The 23,608-nt window shown below is 40.3% G+C and overlaps 1 protein-coding gene and 1 non-coding gene across 2 annotated transcripts; both read left to right on the forward strand.

Annotated features, from left to right (window-relative positions):
* Nucleotides 1–7,499: 7,499 nt before the first annotated feature.
* On the forward strand, nt 7,500–23,545 carry eif4g2b (eukaryotic translation initiation factor 4, gamma 2b). Its single transcript, XM_085410935.1, has 21 exons — nt 7,500–7,614; nt 8,175–8,283; nt 10,481–10,546; nt 11,921–12,046; nt 15,754–15,856; nt 15,988–16,119; nt 16,448–16,514; nt 16,615–16,766; nt 16,903–17,013; nt 17,325–17,507; nt 17,731–17,872; nt 17,964–18,127; nt 18,279–18,392; nt 18,837–18,965; nt 19,151–19,255; nt 19,715–19,930; nt 20,155–20,413; nt 21,046–21,250; nt 21,447–21,655; nt 21,819–21,940; nt 22,114–23,545. The coding sequence occupies exons 1-21, from the start codon at nt 7,500–7,502 to the stop codon at nt 22,177–22,179; spliced, it is 2,895 nt and encodes a 964-aa protein (XP_085267061.1). The 3' UTR covers nt 22,180–23,545.
* Nucleotides 18,567–18,740, forward strand: LOC146665348 (small nucleolar RNA SNORD97). The gene has a single exon (XR_014912883.1). It is a non-coding gene; the product is annotated as a small nucleolar RNA SNORD97 (small nucleolar RNA).
* Nucleotides 23,546–23,608: the final 63 nt, after the last annotated feature.

Consider the following 23,608-nt stretch of genomic DNA (forward strand, 5'->3'; position numbering starts at 1 on the left):
TTCACACAGAGAAAACTCATCCACTCTATACTGTTAGGTGTATTTATGGTGAAGTAATTCTCTCACACTGATCCTTGGATTGTGCTCTGTGTCATTCTGGACTGACAAATAGCTGACGAGTGATCAATTGCTCCACTTAGAAAAGTTTTTGAAAGAGTCAGCTCAACAGATCACCATCTTGTGACGGAGAAGAAATTGAGTGGGGGTTTGCAAACATAGGCTTATATTGATTTTCATATGAAGAGTGAATTATTTCTACCACATCTCTCCAATTTGATTTATGCTCATTTTGCTGTCTGTACTCCAATTCATACAAGCAGCCAGAAACCCCTTTCTTATGCGGCGAGCAATACCCTTTTGCCAAAGGCCGCTCAAACAGTAATGTGTTCTTTTAGATTAGCCTGTCAGGTACAATGTAATTGACTGGGGAGATTAAAAAGAAGATATCACAGTGCATTATTGATTCACATGTTAAGAGGGTCACATGTACCACAGTTTATCAGCACCCCAGCAGACAGTCTGGAAATGGGAGACTTTTTATAAAACCCTCCTGGGGACAAGGGGGAGATATTAAAAGGTTGCACTCAGTCAATTGTTTTCAAGTTTGTGTCCACGCCCTGTTCCCACTCTTACACTGAACCCACATTGAAAAAGGCGTCGAGCACAATACATCAGACACTTCTCAGCATAATTTACCTCGGAGAAGAGAAAATGTAGGTGACAGTGACTTGTGAGTGGAAAGTTGCCTGGCTGAATACTAAACCTGACTATTAAAATGTCAATCAGCAAAGCTGCAAAAGGAATGAAAGGGCCTACAGTCATGTGTAAGGTGCTGCAAGGCTGTATTTAAGCACAGCAGCGCTTTGAGCAAAACGCTAGCAGCATAAGAATGACAACATATTCATATTCCTACTCTGCAAAATATCAGTAGCATTGGAAAAAGTGAATGTTGGTGTAACTGAAGAATAAAAAGGGGGGGGAAGTCAGCTCGCCAGTGCCACACTGTGTCCTGACAAACATTTAAAAACCTTTGTAGAATTTGTGAAGTGCATATTCCTCAGCCTGGAAAAATGTCACGTGTTTGGTGGAGCAAATATTTCTAGACGTCTTCAGAACTTCTGTTATTAGATGTTATTCATTTGTAATTGTCAGTGTATTCGAGGACTTCTTCGCTTAGCTTTACTTAGCCATCACCCTTCAACAGGTCCCTCAAAGTATATTTTTTATGCATTTATCATAGTACACTGATGTTTATTAAGGTCACTATTGATAATTGGTGAATCATCTTCTGCAATGATGGTTTTATCCTTGAATGATGATTTAATGTCATTGCACAAGAGAGGCCAATGTTACCATGTCATTTTCAGGTATTAACCAGCTGATTAGCTGCTGCCAATAATTATTTCGAGTGTGACAGGTCAGCAATTAGACAGCTGCTCCGCAAAACAACAGGAATAATTTTTAACATCTGATTTTAATAAGTCTGCAGGGAAAAAAAGTTTTCACACTACTCTTGGTACTCATTGGCAGTAAAAGACCTTCCCGGTTCTGGGTATCTCTCTCAGTTATGAATATTGTATAAACACAGAGCTTGTGGAGCTGAAAAACAGCATGCTGAAAAAACCCTTCCCTGGACAAATAGAAGTTCTGAGATGTGCGAGAAAGGTCGTACACTTCGGTCTTCCCTTGAAGACGAAGGAATGTTTCATTCATATTTTAATGAATGTTCTCAGGTCAGGGATGAATACACACAGGAGCAGGTGAAAGGTGAAGCTGATATAAATAGCTGGTGTGGAGAGGTGCAAAGCACGACCTTGTCCATCCATAGAAGAAGATAATTACACTGCTGTGATCCAGAGTTATTGGCAGCTCTCTGTTAGATAATTACCATAGTTTAAAGGGCTTTTGGAAAGTTACAAATCATAACAATATTTTTCAGCATGTTATGCGTTATTTCGTTCTGTCTTACACATTTAGACCTTCCTTGACCCTATTCATCTTTTGAAGTACAAATAAGCATGTTAAGTCAAACTAAATTCAAGCAAAGTAAAAGAAAGAAATAATACTGTGGCTGTCATTTAGCAATAAATGCGTCTTTTGAAAAGGTCACAGTGGTTCTTTTTTTTTTAAACCCCAGCCGTCCTCACAGACCTTTGTCAGCACTTGGTTCTTTAAAAAAGCTCTTTTTGAATTTCTTTTGAGAGTAAGGCAAATAAAAACAACGTTTGATGCCTAAGAAAAATAACAGCCCTATAATGAATTTTGGAATGAAGAGATAACCCCATTCATCTGATTTTACTGGGAGTGCTTCTTTTACTTCTTCGGTCAGTATATTTTATATATGACAACATAAACTTTTATATGATCAAATTATTTAAAAATGACATGCTGTACGTTATGTTTAACTATCTACCTATAGAACATGACTGGAAGGGTGGAAGGTTGTAGTATTTATCACAACCCTTAAGTTGAGACTCTTGATTTCATAGTTCGTCTTTGTTTCCCTCCTTTTGACCTTGTGTCCATGCTAACTTTATGCTTATGATTTCTGTAAAGGGCCTCTTTTCAGACATCCTTGTGCTGCCCATAACTGGTTGGAATATCAAGCCATTTCACCACTCAAAAAGCCCAGCTTTTTAAAAAATTGCCTCTAGAGGAGATGAATCTGAAAACTGACTTGTTTTTAGTGTGGGCGAAGAGAACAGAGATTTTGGAAGCCCACTCAAATACATTTAGGAGATGTGTCAGTAAAGTACAGCTCTACATGCTGACTGTTTTACGCAAAATCTCCTTGGCAGATGTTGCCTGTTTTGTTTTAAAACCGAAAACTGATAAACAGATTAGGAAATTATTTAAAGTGATGTTTTTTTGTGTTTTGATTGAGGGTGGGAAGTGATTTTTACCACCTTACAGCAGTGATTTGGTCTCAGATAAGCAGAGCAGAAACGTTGCTACTTTCTTTTTGCAACTTATTGCCACACAGCTGAGACTTTTATCTCTAAACTCTGCACAAATATCAGTACAGATATGGGAGCAAGGTCCTGAGCTAATTAAATCTGTAATCACTTTGTACTTTAACAACACAAACGGAGGGTGAGGCTGGCATAAGATTCAGCTGGTGGTTTAAATGAGGGCCTGTGGACTATTATTATATAAGGATAACTAACTGGGTCAGAGATCTTTAGCAGTAAGACGGGTTCATGCACACCTGCAAGATGAAAGTTTTCCTCAAGGAAGCTGGGATAATAATTGAGAGAGAATTGAGAAAGAGGCTGGAGAGAACTACATGATAGTCTTGCCAATGGTCAAGAATATAGGTGCTCTATTTTGTCTGCAGGGGTTGAAGTCAGTGGGTCTGAGAGGGGGAGGTAATAAGTTTCAGGAAGGATCCTGGGTGAGAGTGCAACCTAATGGAGGACTGAACAGCAGACAGCAGAAGTCAGTGAACACTTCAAAGGCTTTTCCATTTCAAATAAAGAGCTCATTCTGCCCTCTAGTGGGAATCTGAAAAACCTGCATCAAAATGCAATTCTCATTTGTATCACACAGCATCCCTTTCTTCCACTTTCCTCTTAGCATGTTTCTGGGCAAATTTAGTTTTGTTTAATTATTTTTATTCATTTCCAGGTATTGTTTCTCACAAACACCAATGCAACATCATCCTTTTTGGTATACACATGCAGCAGTATTAAGTCATCATCTTGTGCCCTTCTCCCCTTCTTTGTTTAGTGTGGGAGGTTTAATTTTAAAAGATGTATTTCAGCATCAGAAGATTTTAGTCCTGGGAAACATTCATACACTTGTATTTTTGCTATTACAGTGGTCCCTCGTTTATCACGGGAGTTAGCTTCCAAAAATAACCCGCAATAGGTGAAATCCGCAAAGTAGCCAACTTTTTTTTTTTACCCTCACTACACACTTTATACACCTTTCTCAGACAGGCACGAACATTTGCACACTTTTCTCTCTTGTTTAAACACTCTCAAAGTTCAAACCTTCATAGAAAAATAAGTCCAGTGTTATAGAATGAAATCAAAGGCACCCGCGGTTGCCTTTGACGGTACAAAACGTTTCGTCGACATTGTTGTGTTTGTTGGGGTGTGTCGGTGTGTGAAACTATAGCCCAAGGTTTATAATGTTAACTGGTAATTATGTGACAATGCATTTCAGGTCATGTTATGGAGAAACGGAAAAGTAATGTAATGGGTAGTGTAATGGATTACTTTCTTCAGCAAGTAATTAAGTAGCACACTATTGGAATGGCTTTTTAATTAATATGTGATAAATGCTCTGGTATTTTCTGCAATGGGCTTTCTATATCCTCCAAACAAACAGTTTTTGTGTTCATTCGGGCCTTTTTCCCTAAAAGAAAGGAGGTCTTTAAGAAGATAGTAATACCACATTCAAAGCCAAGTAAACACTAATGAAAAAATTACTGACATTTGTCTGTTGAGTCAAAAGGATAAGATTGTAATGTCCTAATATAAACAATGCATACCCTGTAATATTACAAAATAAAGTGAGAATCTCCCAGCATGTTTCAAAAATGAAAAAACAAAACAAATAGAGGGTGTGTAATGGTCAACACTATTTTATTTTCCTAAAACAACTTCAGCTGAAATGTCAAATATTAGCAAATGTGTTTTGTATTCATGCTAAAAACACTGAAATAATTTTATGTTACATATGTTTAGCATAACACTTGAAAAAAATGCCAAATAAAAAGTTTCTACAATTTAACAGAGGCCGACTGCTTCTTCTTTGTCATCCTTGTATGCTTTACTTAAATACCAGCAGGTGGCTGAAATATTCGAAGCTGTATGTTTTGTTTGATTTTGATGATGTTATACATCCTATGTTACAGATATTATTATAATGCCATGTCCAACATCCAAAGTCACCTTTCTTACAGCGTTTCTTTCAACCAGATGCTACTAAACCAGAGAGGGGGATTCACACGAGTATTCATCCGTGGCATTTGCAGTTGTGTGTGCATTATTAATCCTGATCTAATGGGGCAAAATTAGACTGCTAAGGGTGTGTGGTTTTCAGTTAACGAGACACAGTTTACATTTAAGCCCAACCTCGTAAGTTGGTTTCACCGATAAAAATTGCCATTACAGTTGCATGAAGCCTACTGGTTACATAAACAAAACATAAACTAAAATTATTTTCATTTTAAGGAATAGATACTGACTCTTGGAAGCCCATTTTATTTCCTGTTTTCTGTCCTTTTCTGGATGTTGTTTTCCTAGCAACAGTGCTGCTAAAGGTGAAGAGGTGGGAGTTTGATTAACTGCAAGTATTGGAGAGGGGGGGGGGGTGTCTGGGGTGATGGAGGTTCCCAATTACTTTCCTGGCTGCATGGAGAAGAGGAGGTCAAGACCCCTTTTCAGCCAACTTATAAGTGTGAGTGGTTTGCCCTTGGCCTGGGCCTATACAGCTCCAAACTTGGCAGTTGTGAATTAAGTGACATAACTGTTTGGCACTGGACTGAATAAAATCCACTGACCACTTCCTAGTGGATTTTATTCAGCAGATACAAAAGTAGCAGGGCAAATGAGCTCTTAAATAAAAGGCCATTGGTTAAAGTCTCATGGTGACTGAACCACTCATCTAACTTGAAGTAACAAGACGAAAATAAAATCCAAACATAAAGGTTTGCATGAGACACTTCTTTCTTTTTATACACGATTAACTCCTTCCTGGAGATTAACCTATATATAAGTGTTACATCCCACAGGAGGATGTTGGTTTTCTTCTCTCAACTAACTCCTTATGTTTTGTCTAAGCTCCACCTCCTCTGTCCTGATTGGATGCTGCTCAGAGTCCAGCTAATTGTTAATCAGAATACTTAAGGCCTGTGGAGCAGTGTTTCTGTGCCCTCTGGCCATTTTGTTTTCCATACCTGTACAGGCGTGCATGCCTTTGTGACTTGTATGTGCATTTTTTTGTTTTCATGTTCAGACTGCTTGTAGGGGAGAGCTGCCTTTTGTTTTGACACCCTGTTTTCTCCTGTTTACGTGTTGTTAGGTAGGTTATGGTTATAGGTTGTATATTTGGTTTTCTTTGGAGTTAGGTAAGTTTCTTTTATTTTCACATCAGGGGTGTTTTGTTTGTTATGTTGGCCTTGGCTCTCCCTGAAGTTATACCTCAGTCTGAACCCAAATTTCATCACTAGCATTAAATAAACCTTTTTAAAACTACCATCTTGGCTCCTCCTTCACTTTCCACCTTTATGTTTGTCCCTTCAAACCCCCTAGACTAGCCAGGGGATGTAACAATAAGAATGAAAATGAATGAAACTTTTCAAAGACTGTCAGTGGACTTTAAGCCATTAGTAACAGAAGACTAATAAAAAAAATACTTTCATTTGATTGGTGAGTCAAAAGGGTAAGAGTGTGAAGTCCATATAAATGTGAAGTGTAATTTTTCTGAACAACATGACCAACTAAAATATATACTGAGGGAAAACATTACAGAACTATGGGGCTTCCCCCAGTGTGAAAACACTCACAATGTATGGTGTGAAGCTCTCCCAAAACTATTCAAAAAAGTATTTACAAAAAAGAACAGAAAAGCAAAATAAGGTTATTAAGAAATAGCCAGTGGTCAATAGTAAGAATTATTTTCTCATAACTTAAACTCAAATATAATCAAATCCGTTTTGTACAATTTTTTTTAAAACCTTTACTTTAAAAATTCGTCAGTTTTGTAAATTACTGAAAAAAATATAGTGATTAGTTGATTTGTCCCTGTGCGCCATAGGTTGAATTGTGTGTCAATCAAATAAATAAGGCGGTGCTCTCATTGGATAGTAGAAACGCCTTAAAAACATATCTTTGGTGTGATTGGACAGAATTGACATGGCAACAAGATGCGTGGTGATGCAAATTGGTGACATTTCTGCCCCCATAAGGCTACTAGCTTTTGGGCTCTCTACCAGCTAGCTAATGCAAACAAAGCGGCCAGTAAGGGGTTTGTGTGTGTGTGTTTATGCGGCTATCTCTCTGCTATTAGCTATCCTAATACCCAACGCAAAACCCTCTTTATTTATAAATCTTCTCATTTCTTCTTTGGTAGTCATACAACAAAACAAAACTGAAGTTGCTTTGGTGAAGGTAAGACATTTCTTTCCTTTACACGACCGCACTGGTTTTTCCAAAATGGCTTCTGCTAGCTAGTAAGCTAAAATTGAAACGTCTACCAACAGCTTGCTTAAGCTAACTATAGCATATTAGCTTAAGAGCCGGTGGATAGCCTAGCTTGCAGATGTCTCGGCTAATTTAAATAAAGGTAGAAAATGGCGTCGTCCTTTAGCTACTCCAACGAAAACTTAAAAGTACACAAACGTGTTAATGGGTCCGCTAAATGATTAAATTCACGAGTCCCACCACACAGATTCAGCCAAGTTCGCTTCAACACTCGTATGAAATCTGTATAAGTAATCTCAGCAAGGGATGGCGACACGAAGAATCGGCTGTAAACGTTAGCCAGCCATGCTTGCCCTGCCCTGTTTCACTGCAACACGGTGCAGCGCTGGGTATGCAGACTGGTCCTCTTTTCGAGCTATAGCAGCAAAGCAACACAAAGCACCAACTGTGGAGAGCCAGTGTAACCCCAAGCATCTATTTCCACGTAGCGTCACGCTTCTCATTTAACACTTGGTAAATTGTAGAAAACTATAATGTTAAAACACGGTTTATGGAAAAAATTCTAAAAATCTTAGCAATGTCGTGACGTAGTCTATGGCTTTAGAGACCCACCAGGCTAGCTAATTAGGTTAGCCAGTTAGCTGACGCACCTTTGCTTTGTTGTAGCCGAGCAAAGACCTGCACAAATGTTTACATTTCGACATTTAATATCGTTTTATCATGCCACTTAATCAGTGTTCAGCAAACACATCTGTAGTGGGTTCGTGTATAACTTGCTTAAGTAAAGAGGCAGGTTTATGTTATTTATTTTTATTTATTCTTTTCTGTGAGTGGCTGGGCCTCGGAAGACCTAGTCACGGAATTGTTTATCAGTCGTGTAAATGTCTTTAGGTTTTTTTTTAAAAAAAAAAAAACCCAATCGTGTCCTGTTTAACGTTTCTCTAATCGTGTAGTCCGTGCCTGTCTTGTTTTCCCAGAGCCCCTATAGTGGCTAATTGCATTCCCTTTTCTCTTCCTCAGCACCGTTTTCCCCATCCCTTCCTATTCTTCTTATTCTTTTGAGTATTCTTCATTCTCAAGCCGCCAAAGTGGAGAGTGTGATTGCAGAAGGGGGTGCTTCTCGTTTCAGGTAATAAGTCATGGCCTGTACAGGAAATGCCAACATGGAATTTTCTTTTTCTCCCCATGGTTAGCCCTCTGCTAGCATTTTGAGCAGGAACTTCCGGCCTATAGAACAAAGCAGGATGTGGGAAGGCTCAAAATGGCTGTCAGGCAATTCTTTGTGAGACCTTTTGAAAAAGGGGGTTGGGTATACAGACTGATCCTTGAAAGGGTTTCTGTCCTATTGGTTGGATGTTGATAAAGGCAGCACATCTGCAGGCAGAGGTAGCCAAAGTTACAGTCATTCTTCACTTGAGTAGAGGTACAGATACTTGACTGAGGTAACGGGGAAAAGTAAGGTCTTTTGTATGAATAAATTTGTTTGTTTTTGCAAAGGAAGCTGAACCTCATGTGTTAATATAATGATAATAATAAAACTATTTTGAAGTCACACGAATAGAAACAATTGTTCAACCTTAATGGTAATGAAAGCTTGAGCATCTGTTGTGTAGAACCCAAGCAGAGTAAAAACTAAAAGAATTTTATAAAAACTACCTAGCTGCTGTTGCTTGCATTGTAGATGGATGCTGCTTCCACATCTAAACAGAGAAAGGAGTACGGTTGGGATTTGGCAGTTGTAGATCATCTGTAGTGGTGGAGAGTGGGGGGGTATGACTTAGAAATGTCACATTAATGTCTGTTGTGACCACTAGTAGATTTTGTGTGCAGGCTGTGATCAACTGACTTGCGTTAAACAGCAAAGCAGATGTTAACACGGATTGTCACGGCTAATTTCCAGCACCCAGGCAATATAAAGGTGGAATTCAGTGAGTGAATCAAAATGATTGTAACTGAAGTTAATTCCATCTAAACATAGTGTAACCTGACATTGTCCTTTCAGAGTTTATATCTGACCAATATCTGTTCATTAAAAAAACCTAATTAATTGTCATACTTTTACACAAAATCTTTAAAATTTCCCTCTCAAATGTCACAAAGTACTCCTTAACTTTAGAAATAACCTTCTTCTTTCTTTGTCTCTGAGCGGCTTCATCGCTCCTTCTTTTAGCTCCCTGGGAAATAAAGTAGCTGTACCTTTAGCTAGCAGACAGACAGTGAGGAAAAACTGCACAGAGACAGTTTTGCTGATACTGTGTTTGCTGATATTTGTTCATTTAAACGTTGCAGTTCCAGCTCATTCTGCCCACTTTAACCCCTGAGTGTGGAGCCTATACATTATAGGGGGCGATCGTGGCTCAAGAGTTGGGAGTTCGTCTTGTAATCGGAAGGTTGCTGGTTCGAGCCCCGGCTTGGACAGTCTCGGCCGTTGTGTCCTTGGGCAAGACACTTCACCCGTTGCCTACTGGTGGTGGTCAGAGGGCCCGGTGGCGCCAGTGTCCGGCAGCCTCACCTCTGTCAGTGCGCCCCAGGGTGGCTGTGGCTACAATGTGGCTTGCCATCACCAGTGTGTGAATGTGTGTGTGAATGGGTGGATGACTGGATATGTAAAGCGCTTTGGAGTCCTTAGGGACTAGTAAAGCGCTATATAAATACAGGCCATTTACCAATAATGGGTTAATTTGCTGAGCAACTTCTGAATGCAATCCACATAAATTAAGTAGAAGGAAACTAAATTCGATCCAACAATACAACATAAAAGTAAGGGCTATACCAGAGAACTGCATTTTTACCAAGCTGACTTTACATTTGGAGTTAACCTTTCTTCTTGCAAATGGATTGAATTTGTCATGCAATTCATAAATATAACAATTCTTTGTCAGCAAACACAAACTGTTACTGGCTCTCTAATAACTGGCATAAGTGCCTCAAGTGAGTCTTATTCATAAAGCTCTTGGCCCTGCCAAACCTTTACTACTTCTCAGTTTAGTTTAATTTTTATTAATTTGTATATTTAGTGCCTTATAGGATTTCAAGCGAGCTTTGTTCTTCTAGCGATTACAAAAACTAGATGATAGTTGTAAATCCAGTGATCAGTTGCGGTGCTACAGTTTAATTGGAAAGATATTTTGTGTTGTGCGGTGTGTTATTTTATATCTATGTAGCTCTTTACAATAGTTAATTATCCAACTGTGCAGTTTTAAAAATGTATTTTTAGTGAGTGCTTTTCTCTCAGTGTGTTCTTTAGTGCAACTGAAGGTTGAATGAAAAAGCACACCAGTGCTGCATGAATTTTAAGTGTTCCACTGTGTTGTTTACTTCTGCAGTGCTTCTTCGGGGGGAGGAGGTGGTAGGGGTGCACCTCAGCACTATCCCAAGACTGTCGGCAACAGGTTTGTATGTGTACTTAATATGTGATAAACTAATTGGTTGTAATAAGGAATCAGTAGGTATTATTCATTCCCCCAGTGTGGAAGAGATTCACTAGAAAATCTTGATTACCCTGATGTCATGCAACATAATAGCTGCAGATTGCCCAAACGTGTTTACCATTCTGGGAAGCCTGAGATCACTTTACAACAAAGGAGTTTTAAAAAGTATTTAACAAGTTGGCAATGCATTAACATTTGTGTTGACCATTTAAAAATATTTTTGACTGCTTTTAGTGAGAGGCTTATTTTTATCCATCCATCCATCCATCTTCTTTTTCCGCTTTATCTGGGGCCGGGTTGCGGGGGCAGCAGTCTAAGCAGAGAAGCCCAAACCTCCCTCTCTCCAGCCACCTCCTCTAGCTTATCTGGGGGAACGCCAAGGCGTTTCCAGGCCAGCCGAGAGATATCTCTACAGCGTATCCTGGGTCTGCCCGGAGGAGGGGACATGTTCCGGGCATGTCCCCTCCTCTGGGTAGGACATGCCCGGAACACCTCACCCAGGAGGCATCCTTGTCAGATGCCTGAACCACCTCAGCTGGCTCCTTTCGATGTGCAGGAGCAGCGGCTCTACTCTGAGCCTCTCCCGGATGGCTGAACTTCTCACCCTATCTCTAAGGGTGATCACGAAATAAGGGATATCACAAAACAAATTCCCCCTATTTAAGTGCCTTTAAGGAGCCTCCTGTAGAGACCTCGAGGATGTTGAGAGAACAAACCCCTCCACCTTATCGTGGTGGAGGGGTTTGTATGTCCCAGGGATCCCAGGGTCTATGTTGTCCGGGGGCTTTTGCCCCCTGATAGGGTCTCCCATGGCAAATTGGTCCTGGGTGAGGGACCAGACAAAGAGGGTTTCAGAAGACCCTTATGAGGAAAACGTTGAGGGAACAGTTTACCCTTCCCAGGATAGGGTTACCGGGGCCCCACTGTGGAGCCAGGCCCAGGGAGGGTGCCCGAGGGCGAGCGTCTGGTGGCCGGGCCTTAGTCCATGGGGGCCGGCCGGGTGCAGCCTGAAAAGGGGACATGGGCCCATCCTCCCGCAGGCCCACCACCCGCAGGAGGTGCCGTAGGTGCATTGTGTGCCGGGCAGTGGCCAGGAGCCGGAGGCCCTGGTGGACTGATCCCCGGCTACCAAGACTTATTTTTATTTAACACCTAATTTTAATTATTGCTGCTCTGCTGCATGCTTTGAGGGGGCAGATAGACCTGCGGGGATCACTGTTGTGATGAGTGTGTGGTATTAAGCTCTATGCTTGAACAATTGCGCATTTCACTTTACCCACCACAAATTGAGATTCTGTGCCAGTATACTCAATCTCTTGCTCTGTATTTCTACAGCGAGTTCCTGGGGAAAACCCCAGGGCAAAGCGTTCAGAGATGGGTTCCTTCACGAAGCACTAGACGAGATGTCAACTCCAGCAACGAAAAAGAGCGACACGATGCAATCTTCAGGAAAGTGAGGGGGTAAGGTTCAACTCCCGATGCATATTTAAAGCGTTGACTGAGAGAGAGATTTTTTTTTTTAATTGCTACTTAACCCATTTCAGTTGTGCTCAGACTAAACAACTAAACAAATTCATCTAAACAGATCAGTGTTTGGATGCCACAGTAAACCTGTCTGTAAATCAAGTTTAATCTTCATCCAAATTATACTTTTGTTTTGTGCAGACCTCTGTGGAATCTGTTAAATACCAGCTTAAGAGTTAAGATTAATTAATTTATTATTGGTATTGATTTATTTTGTTTTGTGGGTCATTGTTTACTGTGGTGATGAATAGGTAAGATGGAGGCAGGAGTCTCCATGGGCTGTGTGTGAATGAGAGTGAGACAGATGTACTAGTGAGGAAGAGAGTGCTGGCAGGGTGGAGTTGACTCTCAGGTGTGATTTGTGACAAAAGCATAGAAGCAAGAGTGAAAGTGAAGATTTACAAGACGTAAGACCTGCTATGATGGTTTGGAGTCAGCGGTACTAAGAAAAGAGACAGGAGCCTGAGTTAGTTGGCAGCGCTGAAGATGTTATGGTTTCCATTGGAAGTGATCAGTTTGGCCAGGATTAGAGAGGAGTACATCAGAGGGACAGCTGGATAGGCAAGGCTGAGATGGTTTGGATATGTGCAGAGGAGGGTCAGTGGATATATTGAACAAGATTTGTGGATGTAGTGAAGGAGGACATGCTGCCGGATGGTGTGATGGAGGATGCTAGGGATGGGGTGAGATGAAGGCTGATGATTAGGGCTGCCACAAACGATTATTTTGATAGTCGACTAGTCACCGATTATTTATGCGATTAGTCGACTAATCAGATCATCATCCACTGGACGTAAAACTACAGCTTATTGCACCAGCAGCATCTGCTCTTATATAACTATCATTAGCTTACAGCTTTAAGCTTTTAAGGTGCTAACTAAAAATAAAGACAAGATGTTTAATAAACTCCTTGCTATCTAAAATATAACAGGACAACGGAGTATATTCTCCAGCATCTCTCACTTCTGATAATCAGCTGTCTGCTTGACGTTTATTCAGCTGTGTAAAAACTATAACTTTAATCTCAGACAAACTGATTTACTCAGGAACAAATAAAATACAAAAAAAAAAAAAAGCCAAACAACAACATTTTTAATTTATCTAAGTGACTCATATATATTTAACCTGAGTAGCGAAAGACGGCGGTGGGTTTGAAAACAATTTGCGGGGAGTCCGGTGTTCTCACCGCGCTAGTGACCTAGCCCCCGGCTAGCTATCGAGCTAGTGGGTAACAGACGTCTCCGAAAACGTCGGAGCGCTTTTGAAAATATGTGGTGTCCTGATAAACTGAGCCGATATTTGAGGTTTACACAGCTACATTCTCGCCTGAAAATATGTTAAACGTTTATTTTGTGACCCAGAAAGAATAATAAGAGTAATATTAAATAGAGATGGACCGATCCGATATTACGTATCGGTATCGGTCCGATACTGACCTAAATTACTGGATCGGATATCGGAGAAAAATAAAAAATGTAATCCGATCCATTAAATATCACGAAAGCACCTCACAAAACTTGCAACACACCGTAACTCACCTCAGAACGTTAGCACGTCGGAGCAGTATGCATCACGTGATAGAGCGGCTGTGGCATGCCGACCTGTCAGTGGTCTGGATAGCATTTGGAGCTTCGCTAGCAACCCGGCATTTCATCTCCGACAAAGTTATCCCAAGAGAAGTAAAGCAAGTGTGTAAGTCCATCTCTGAATGTTTGTAAAGCATTCCTGCGTTAAGCTTAACAAGCGATATATGGAGCGACTGCCTCTTCTTGCTGCTACTTCAATCATGAAACTGCTTAACGATCAGCTGATCGGCTTTTCTGTGGCGAGTCCGTCTCTCTAGTTTGCTTTTGGCCCACTTTGCACCAGAAAGAGGAAACCAGCGGATAAACAACAGCAGCACGTTTAAGCTTGATCAGCTGTTGTTAGAATTTATTTAATATTACTTTCTACTCCAGGATCTTTTTCTACGTAGCTGACGCTGGTAACTGTGCAGGGGCGGATCTAGCAAAGTTTAGCCAGGGGGGCCGATAGGGCATTAACAGGGAAAAGGGGGCACAAAGAAATACTTTTCTTTCTTATTCTCATTTAAAATGTCTAGCTTTTAATAAATAATTATCTTACACCCAAAGTTTTAATTTGATGTAAAATGAATAGAAGTCAATTACTGTATATAGTAACTATTAAGTCTAATATATATACCCTAGTAAGCTATAGTACTTTTTCCTTTGGGAAGGTACCATCTGTGCAGTCTGCAATTTTGTTGAAGAAAGATGTTGAATCTATTTAATATTTCTTGAAAAATAATTGATTTCTGTGCATTTTTTTTCACACTGCATCAAATTAAGGTTGATTACGTCGATTAAGCATCATGAGGTGGAGCGTGAGGGGTGGTTCCCTATTTTTTATTTATTTATTTTTGTTGTTGCTGGGAGTTGGAACCCTATTAGTTAGGTTGCTTAATATTTATGCTAAGTACTCTTTAAAATACCAGAATAGGGAGGATGGTGTAGGTTTAAGTTTATTAGATTGATCAGTATTGCTGTACTATGAAATTTTTTTTTTTGCATACAGGTATAACAGAATAGCTTTAGTGTAGTTGTTGTTTTAAACTTGAGTATGAACTTATACAAAATGCAGCAAGATATTTAAAAAACAGTTTTGTTTATTAAAAAACACTATATCGGATTCATATCGGTATCGGCAGTTATCCAAATTTATGATATCGGTATCGGTATCGGACATAAAAAAGTGGTATCGTGCCATCTCTAATATTAAAACTAACTAGCTGCCGCCATTGTTGGAAACTAAGCTGGGCCGCGCTATGAATTCTGGGACACAGCTGCTTCTTCTTCTTCTTCTTCGGGGTTTAACGGCAGCTGGCATCCTTGTACATGCTGTGCTGCCATCTTCTGTTTCAGTCCATTATTACACTCTTAAATCCTGCTACTTATTCCTGCGTCTTTTGGGATCTTACAAAGCTTCAAACGACGCGTCGACTATTAAATCAGTCGTCGACGATTTTGGTAGTCGACGTAATCGTGACTAGTCGACAAATCGTGGCAGCCCTACTGATGATCTGCTGTGGCAATCCATGAAGGGACTTACCAAAAGAATATAATTTTGGTTTTCATTAAGGTGTTTATACCTCTTATTGAGATTATTCCAACTTGATTAGAAATGAAGTATTGAATTTCGTAGGGCTGGAGTCACTTACATGGCATGTGTTTTGCTAAAGGCACTTAAGCTCTGCTTTGTATGTATCAGGAGATGTTCACAAGTACAAAAGATCGGGTGACAGTGTTTCCTCTGGCAATCTAAGCTTGCCAGTGTTGACCACAGAATGCTCAGGATCTGAGCTCAGGATTTCTGTCTTTTTTTCTTTCTTTTTTTTTTTCCTTTTTTGGTCGTTGTTGTTGTTGTTGTTGTTGTTGTTGCTGTTGTTGTTTTTTTGTTTTTGTTTTTTCCCCCCCTTACAATAAACAGAACCTTCTTGGCAATATCACATGCCTACTTTTTGGTCTTGGGCAATCATTATATCCAGTCAAAATCCTTAAAATCTAATAAGTGTTCAGATTCTAATATTTAGTCTTGCTACCTCTCTTTCTTCTTTTTCTTTTTTTTTTTTTCTTTTCTTTTGTTAGCATACTCAACAAACTCACGCCTGAGAAGTTTGACAAGCTATGCCTTGAGCTCCTGAATGTGGGCGTAGATTCAAAACTCGTCCTTAAAGGAATCATCTTGCTGGTAAGCACTTATCTGTATTCTTTGGAACGAAGCTAAATGGAAATGTATGCATCTATACTTGGCCGGCTGCTCTGAGTGATTCATACACTACGTGCTTTAATGACCTCCCTGGTTTTGTTTCTGCATTTCAGATTGTAGACAAAGCCTTAGAAGAGCCGAAATATAGCTCGCTCTATGCTCAGCTATGTCTGCGCTTGGCAGAGGACGCACCAAACTTTGATGGCACTTCACCTGATATCCAGACACCCCAAAAGCAGAGCACAGTGAGTCTCACTGATGTTCTGCTGCAAAATATTCTTTTCAGTCTGTGATACAGCAAAGTTTTTCTGTTTGTGACCTTGCTGTTTTATTAGGCCTGCTCAACACAGTTTAAAGTCATTAGGAACTCTTTACTTTTGAAAAGGATAATTGTGTGGGGTTTTTTTTTGTTTTTTTTTTTTTTTTTTAAAAATGACTATTGTTTTTAAAATCCCCATTTATTCAGATGAAAAAAGCAAGTCCTAACACTTTTTGTTAACCTTTATGGAAATGCCTTGAATTCATTTTTTTTTTTTAACTGTTCAAACATTGGGTTTTGTCTGGTTTTTGTAGACCTTCAGAAGACTGCTGATTTCCAAGCTTCAAGATGAATTTGAGAACCGCACCAGAAATGTTGAAAGTAAGTCCGTTTGTCTTTGTGAATCTCCCAAGAGGTCCTCGTGGTGTAGTTAGTTACATAAACTTTTTGTTGCTTACCTCTGATAATCTTTTCACCTCAGTCTATGACAAACATGACAACCCTCTTACTTCGGAGGAGGAGGAGCAGCGTGCCATTGCCAAGATCAAGATGCTTGGCAACATTAAATTCATCGGGGAACTTGGCAAACTTGACCTCATCCATGAATCTATCCTTCATAAATGCATCAAGACAGTATGGATTTATTTTTTTAAATTGTGTTTAATAATCTTATCTTTTAATTCTGGGGTTCTTATTTGCAAGATAAACCAGAATATAGATCCATTACATATTCCATGACAATTCTCCCTTGTTTCCCTGCGCTCTGAAGCTTCTGGAAAAGAAGAAGAGAGTCCAGCTCAAGGATATGGGGGAGGATCTGGAATGCCTCTGTCAGATAATGAGAACAGTGGGGCCGAGACTCGACCATGAGAAAGCAAAGGTGACAGCTTTCATAAACTATAGCTGTTTGGAGAGGCTGTGTATAGGCTTAAGGTGTAAACACAACATCTCAATTCAACACTTTTTTTATTTATTTATTAAAAATGACTGTGTAACTAACATTCATAGGTCACAAAGTTGAATCATTAGTTTGTTAAATGCAAGAAAAGTAGGTGCATTTATTGTTTTTACTCCATCAGACAGAACCGTGAAGGCAATTGACCCAGCCAGCGTTGATATAAAATCAGCTCTAAAACTTTATTTACGAACTGCTCTTTGCTCACTTCCTTTTTCTCTCCATCCTGTCATCAGTCTTTAATGGATCAGTACTTTGGCCGTATGCGATCCTTAATGAACAACAAGGAGTTGCCCGCTAGGATCCGCTTCCTGCTGCAAGATACAGTGGAACTTCGAGAAAACAACTGGGTCCCCCGCAAGGCTTTCATCGATAACGGACCAAAGACAATTAACCAGATCCGTCAAGATGCAGTGAAGGCGAGTCCATTATTTAAGGGTTCAGTTCATTCTGTTTACGTTTCTGTACATTAGCAAGGAGTCCCTTGTGATAAATGTGATGCGAGAAGTAAGCAGACAGTTAAAGGTTTCCACTCTGAAATGTGTTTAATTTAGTTCAGAGTTTTCAAAATGGTTAATATTGAATTTGAATTCTGGACTGTGGCACAGTTATTGACTGATTCTGTCATGCATGTTGTTGTAGGATTTGGGTGTTTTCATCCCAGCACCCATGTCTCAGGGGATGAGGATGGACTTCTTCCTGGAAAGCCCTTTCATGCCCAGCAGAATGAAACTGGACAGGGAGACTCTTGGGGGTTTGGCTGACATGTTTGGACAGATGCCAGGTGTGTTTTGTTCCTGTATCATGTATGCCTGTGCACTTCCTTTCTTGTTTTTGTTGTACGAGGCCATCTTAAAACATCTTTGTTCTCTCAGGCAGTGGGATTGGAACTGGCCCGGGGGTTATTCAGGACAGGTACTCGCCTACTATGGGACGCCATCGCACCAACCCACTCTTCAATGGCCACGGTGGCCACATTGCCCCTCCACCTCAGTCACAGTTTGACATGGGGCCCAAGTCTTTTGTTAAGTCCAACCAGGTAGCCTGCTTTTGAAAGTTTACATTAGTTTAGTCTTAAAGTTCTCCAGGTTAAAGCTGTGTGGAAATGGGGAAACAAATTATAGAACCTGTTTAGCTGCTTTTGACTGTCTTTGATCATTTGAATCTTTTGCCTGTGTGAACACTTATAGGTTCAGAACCAGCATTTCCTCAACCAGAACCAGAACCACATGGCCCAGCAGCAGGTCCAGTCCAAGGACATGCCTCCACGATTCAGCAAGAAAGGACAGCTCAATGCTGACGAGGTAAGTAGCTCCTAGCGTGGCTGAGTTAATTGTTGCCAAAAACTTTTTTTATTTTTTTTATTTTTGTGTGTGTGTCATACTAAAAAAAGATTTAACAAAGTTAAAACATCAAATGTTTTACACTAGCCTGTAAAGGCTGCATTCTGCTCTCCTAATGTCCTGTGTTGAGTCGTGATGCCCAGTGATTATAAAAAGACGCGTTATTCTGAGGAATCCAACCTGCTGCTAGTCTTTCTTTTACTATCGTCTCTGTCTTTAATCTCCTCTTTTCTGTCCCTCCTCCACTTCTCCTTTTTATTCAAACTGGCAACAGGGTCCGCTGACTGCGATTATGAGATATGAGGGCATTTTATTTATAGCTGATATGGAACTTGAGTTGTTTTTGTTACATACAAAGACTAATACTATTGTCTCCTTTGTTCATGATGCCTCATGGCCCCACAGATCAGCCTCAGGCCTGCTCAGTCATTCCTCCTCAATAAGAACCAGGTGCCCAAGCTCCAGCCCCAGATCCCGACCATGATGCCTCCCAGTGCCCAACCCCCACGCACTCAGACTCCCCCTCTGGGACAGGTATGAGAGTGTCTACTTGTTTGTCAGTGAGTTAATCTAAGAGAACAGTTGGTGAGTTTTTAAAAACAAAAAAACTGGTTGTTGTACAACTAGCATATAAACAGCAAACATTAAATCACAGATTGAAGTGTCGTTTTGTTGGAGAGCTGTATCTGTGAACTCAAATACATGACTTTTGCCCTCAGCCTCCACAGCTTGGCCTGAAGACCAACCCTCCACCTATTCAAGAGAAACCGCAGAAGACTAACAAGAAACCACCTCCTGCAAAGGAGGAGCTTCTTAAAATGACGGTAGGGAGAACAGTTTCTGTCACATAAGCATATGTTCCAGGCTGAAGCAACACTTGACAATCATGTAAAATCCTCATGAATAAAAAGCTTTACCACAGCATACTCACAATTGAATTAAAACTGCAGGTCAGTTTTCCAAAAGGTTTGCTACACTCTCTGATGTAACCATAACAGCAAAGCAGTTCACTTATAAATATTGGTAAGCCTCCCTGTTTAGCAGTTTCTATTCATCACTGGTGAAATATAGAAGTGGCAAAATATATTTATGTAAGCACTTTGGTGTACTGCAAGATAATCTGCTTGCTACTAAAAAGATGAATTAGACTTGAAGCATTTTACCTCCTCAGCATGTGCATACAGAGTAGATGAAACCACAAGACCTACGGATGAGTTTGTTATGCTGGGTGATCAGAGTGACCACGGTTCAGTTCTGTTCATGTGCTTGCCTACTCCGTTTAGGAGGCAATCATGACTGAGTACTTGAACACTAAGAACCTGACTGAGGCTGTGAGTGGCGTGAGAGAGATGAAGGCTCCAAAGCATTTCCTGCCAGAGATGCTCAGTAAGATCATTGTGTGCTCCCTGGATTGTCCAGATGAGGACAAAGAGCACGCCAGCACTCTGATTCACACACTCCGCACTGAGGGCCTCATCACTGGGGAGAACTTCATGCAGGTACGTCTGCTGTTCATTCAGTATTGGAGAGCATTTCTGTGTTTGAGCACAAACACATTCAGTACGTTTAAAGACAAGAAAAGCTCTTTTATTATTTCACAATTATTTCACTGAGATTGATGTAATTATTTGTGACTAATTACATCGTATGTCACTGAACCCAGAAGGGCATAGTGTTATTCTTCATGCTTGAGGTATTTTCTTTCTCCCCTCACTCATTTTAGGCTTTCCTTAACGTCCTGGACCAGTGCCCTAAGATCGAGGTGGACGTGCCCCTGGTGAAGTCTTATCTGGCCCAGTTTGCGGCTCGGGCTATCATCGCAGAGCTGGTGAGCGTGGCGGAGCTGGCTCACCCCCTGGAGAACGGAACCCACTTCCCACTCTTCTTGCTCTGCTTGCAGCAGACGGCCAAGCTCAAGGATCGTGAGTGGCTCACTGACCTCTTCCAGCAGAGCAAGGTCAATATGCAGAAGATGCTCCCAGGTAGGCCCCCAATCCATCTACCAATTCAGGATTTTTTTATTTTTTTTATTTTTTAAATATAGCAACAATTCACAACAGATAAATCTTAAAATCACCAATAAGCACTTGGCAATAGTGGCAAAGGGAGGGGGAGAAGCAAGTGTGGAATAAAATCTCAGATGGAAGAGAGCACAGGGTTACTCTACCCCCTCCTGGGAAAAAATGCCAAAGTGATTTCTCCCCTCATCTATTAGGCTTCTTTTATTCTGTCATTTTATATTCTCAGCATTTCCCTCCAGTTTACAGTATAACGATCACCAGAATAGTTGTACAGTACCCAGTGAATATTCAAGTTTGCCCCATCCCCCATCGATGATGTCTGAATGAGACAACATTACATTCATATTTAAATGAAGTTACAGTAACATACAGTCCTGCCAAATGTCAGTTTGTCAGAAGAGATTTGTAGGTAATGATGCTTCTTGTGCATGTTATGTTGGAGTATTGTGAGTAAATGAAATCTTAATAGGATGGAGCTAAATATTTGTTCCTGACCATATTAAAATGATCACTTTCTGAAACCTTAATTACCTAGGTCATATCAGGAGCACGTTCTGTCTGGCTAATACATGACTTGCTCTCCCACTTGGTAGAAATTGATCAGAACAAGGACCGCATGCTGGAGATCCTGGAGGGGAAAGGCCTGAGCTTCCTGTTCCCTCTGCTGAAGCTGGAGAAGGAGCTGCTGAAGCAGATAAAGGCAGACCCCTCTCCACAGTCCATCTACAAGTGGATTAAAGACAACATTTCACCCAAGTTTCATACTGATAAAGGCTTTGTCAACATCCTCATGACCAGGTAAATTTGCAGATGGACTTGACTGAATCTGTTTTCCCAGGATAGTCTTAGTCTGTTTTTATAACAGTTATAAATTGCATGCAAGTGTTGGTTTGTCTGCGATGTCACTAAATATATAGCCGCAAGGTCACACATTTAAGGCATTGTAACGAAGTTCTTTAGTTTAACTAACATTTGTCCTCTGATCTTTTTTCAGTTTCCTCCAGTACATCTCCCAAGAGTTGTGCGAGGCAGAGGGTGATGAGCAACTGGCAGCGCCCTCTAAAGAGATGCTGGAACAAGAGAAACAGCTGCTGCTGGCCTTCAAGCCCGTCATGCAGAAGTTCCTGCACGACCATACCGAGCTGCAGGTCAGCGCCCTCTACGCCTTGCAGGTGCACTGCAATGCCCGGGGGTTCCCTAAAGGTAAAGCAAATCTTGTACAGTTTAGCTAGTAAGCAACAAGAAATGGGGAGTGCAGGGATGTGAAATCTTGATTACTCTGATTAGTTACAAAAGTGAAATATAAATAATGCAGGAGTTGTGAATTAAGTGCATATTAATTCATTTGTTTATTGTTTTTAACAAGGCATGCTACTGCGCTACTTTGTCAACTTCTACGACATGGAGATCATTGAAGAGGAAGCCTTCCTTGCATGGAAAGAAGACATTACCCAAGAATTCCCTGGAAAAGGAAAAGCTTTATTCCAGGTACAGTAGTGCAGTTTAGTTTGTTAGAAAGAAAACACAAGAGTTGACAAGTTTTATATTCTCTCTCTCTCTCTCTCTCTCTCTCTCTCTCTCTCTCTCTCTCTCTCTCTCTCTCTCTCTCTCTCTCTTTTCTCCCCCCCCCCCCCCAAAAAAAAAAAAAAAAAAAAATTCAGGTAAACCAGTGGCTCACCTGGCTGGAGACGGCAGAGGAGGAGGAATCTGAGGACGACGCAGACTAAGAAACCAAGCGGAAGCATCATGGCGTAGATCAACCGAATCTTATTGTTAGACTTGTGTTACCTTATTAAACTCCATGCTTAATTTAACCACTACGATGTGGCACTCGGCTGCTTGTGTCTTGCAAATATAAACCGAAAGCTTTTACCGACAGGGCCTCATGTGCTACCACCTGCACCGTGATGATAGGCTGAGAAGCATTGTTTAATCTGTTGCCTAATTTTCTGAGATCTGTTTCCTAATCAGCTACATGAATTCTAGAGTGGCTCAACCATGTATTGTTTTTCTCAATTTGCTCCGTTAGGTTGTAACTTTATTTTCACTGTATTGCTTTTTCTTACGGATTTAAACCTCCCCCAGATAGGAAACTGCTTTATGGTAAGAACATGTAGGATTTTCCTCTCTAAAATAAGACAAATCTTTCACGATCTTTGCTAATTCTAGTTACAAAGCAAACAACTAGAAACATTAACATAAGGTCTTGTCAGCAAGCTGCTTTTGTGATCTTCTATCAGGGCCTAGCCTGGATTGCTTTTTATCATACATGCTTAAAAACAGCACCGGGGATGTAGACAAACGGGCTGCACAGCGATCCTTCTCGTGAACCACACGTTAAACCTAGATGGCCCGCTGAAGTTGAATGAAGCACAAGCTGGCAAAACATTTCATGACTGATAAAGGTGTCTCTTATTCAACATGTGCTCACTAAATTCCCACTTTGTTTTTGTTTTTTGTTTGTTTGTTTTTTTAATAAGTGCTCTTCATAGTCCCTGATGATGAGCATGTTGGTTTTTTTTTTTCTTTGTTTTTTTTTTTTCATTAGCATTAATCTTTTTGTTCTGTCCTTTCTTCCTGTCTTTTTTTTTATCATTATTATGAGTGGTTGCAATACCCATTCTCCAAATGTTACAATATTTAAAAAAGAGAAAAAATAAATCTGTAATCATTGGTTTGCTGTCGTCACGTTTCAAAATTGCCTGTGTTTCTACCTCTTAGTTAGATGGGCTTTTTTTTTTTTTTTTTTTTTGTGCTGGGATAAAGAAATCCACTAAGAAGAATATTGAGCCCATGCAGATGCTGAAGTATTTGGTTTAATCCTGGCCTAATTGCACAATAAATGTATTGAAGCAGACATTAACAATGATGCCGTTGCATGTTTTACAAGTGTTAATATCTCATTAGGATTTTTTTTTTTTTTTTTTAAATTTCACCCACATGATGAAATGTGTACTTATCAAAAGAGTAATGTCGACTAGATTTTGAAGCGGCCCTGATGAGGTTGGTTTTTATATTGAGGGCTCAAAATAATAAATGTTAGATTTGTCTGGCTCTTAAATTGGCAAACTATAAATTGTAATTCATTTCCCTTCTAAAGCTAAACAAATGACCATCAGGCTTAACCAAGAATTGTACTCTCAAGCCATGATTATG

Source organism: Rhamphochromis longiceps, linkage group LG7, assembly GCF_057381845.1.
Source record: "Rhamphochromis longiceps isolate RC_006_pf linkage group LG7, R_longiceps_female_GT1.1, whole genome shotgun sequence".
Taxonomy (NCBI): domain Eukaryota; kingdom Metazoa; phylum Chordata; class Actinopteri; order Cichliformes; family Cichlidae; genus Rhamphochromis; species Rhamphochromis longiceps.

Coding starts and splice junctions, on each gene's coding strand:
- eif4g2b (XM_085410935.1), top strand. CDS start 7,500: ATGCTTGCCCTGCCCTGTTTCACTGCAACACGGTGCAGCGCTGGGTAT. Junction 10,547..11,920: donor CCCAAGACTGTCGGCAACAG/GTTTGTATGTGT, acceptor GTATTTCTACAG/CGAGTTCCTGGGGAAAACCC. Junction 20,414..21,045: donor TATGCAGAAGATGCTCCCAG/GTAGGCCCCCAA, acceptor CCCACTTGGTAG/AAATTGATCAGAACAAGGAC.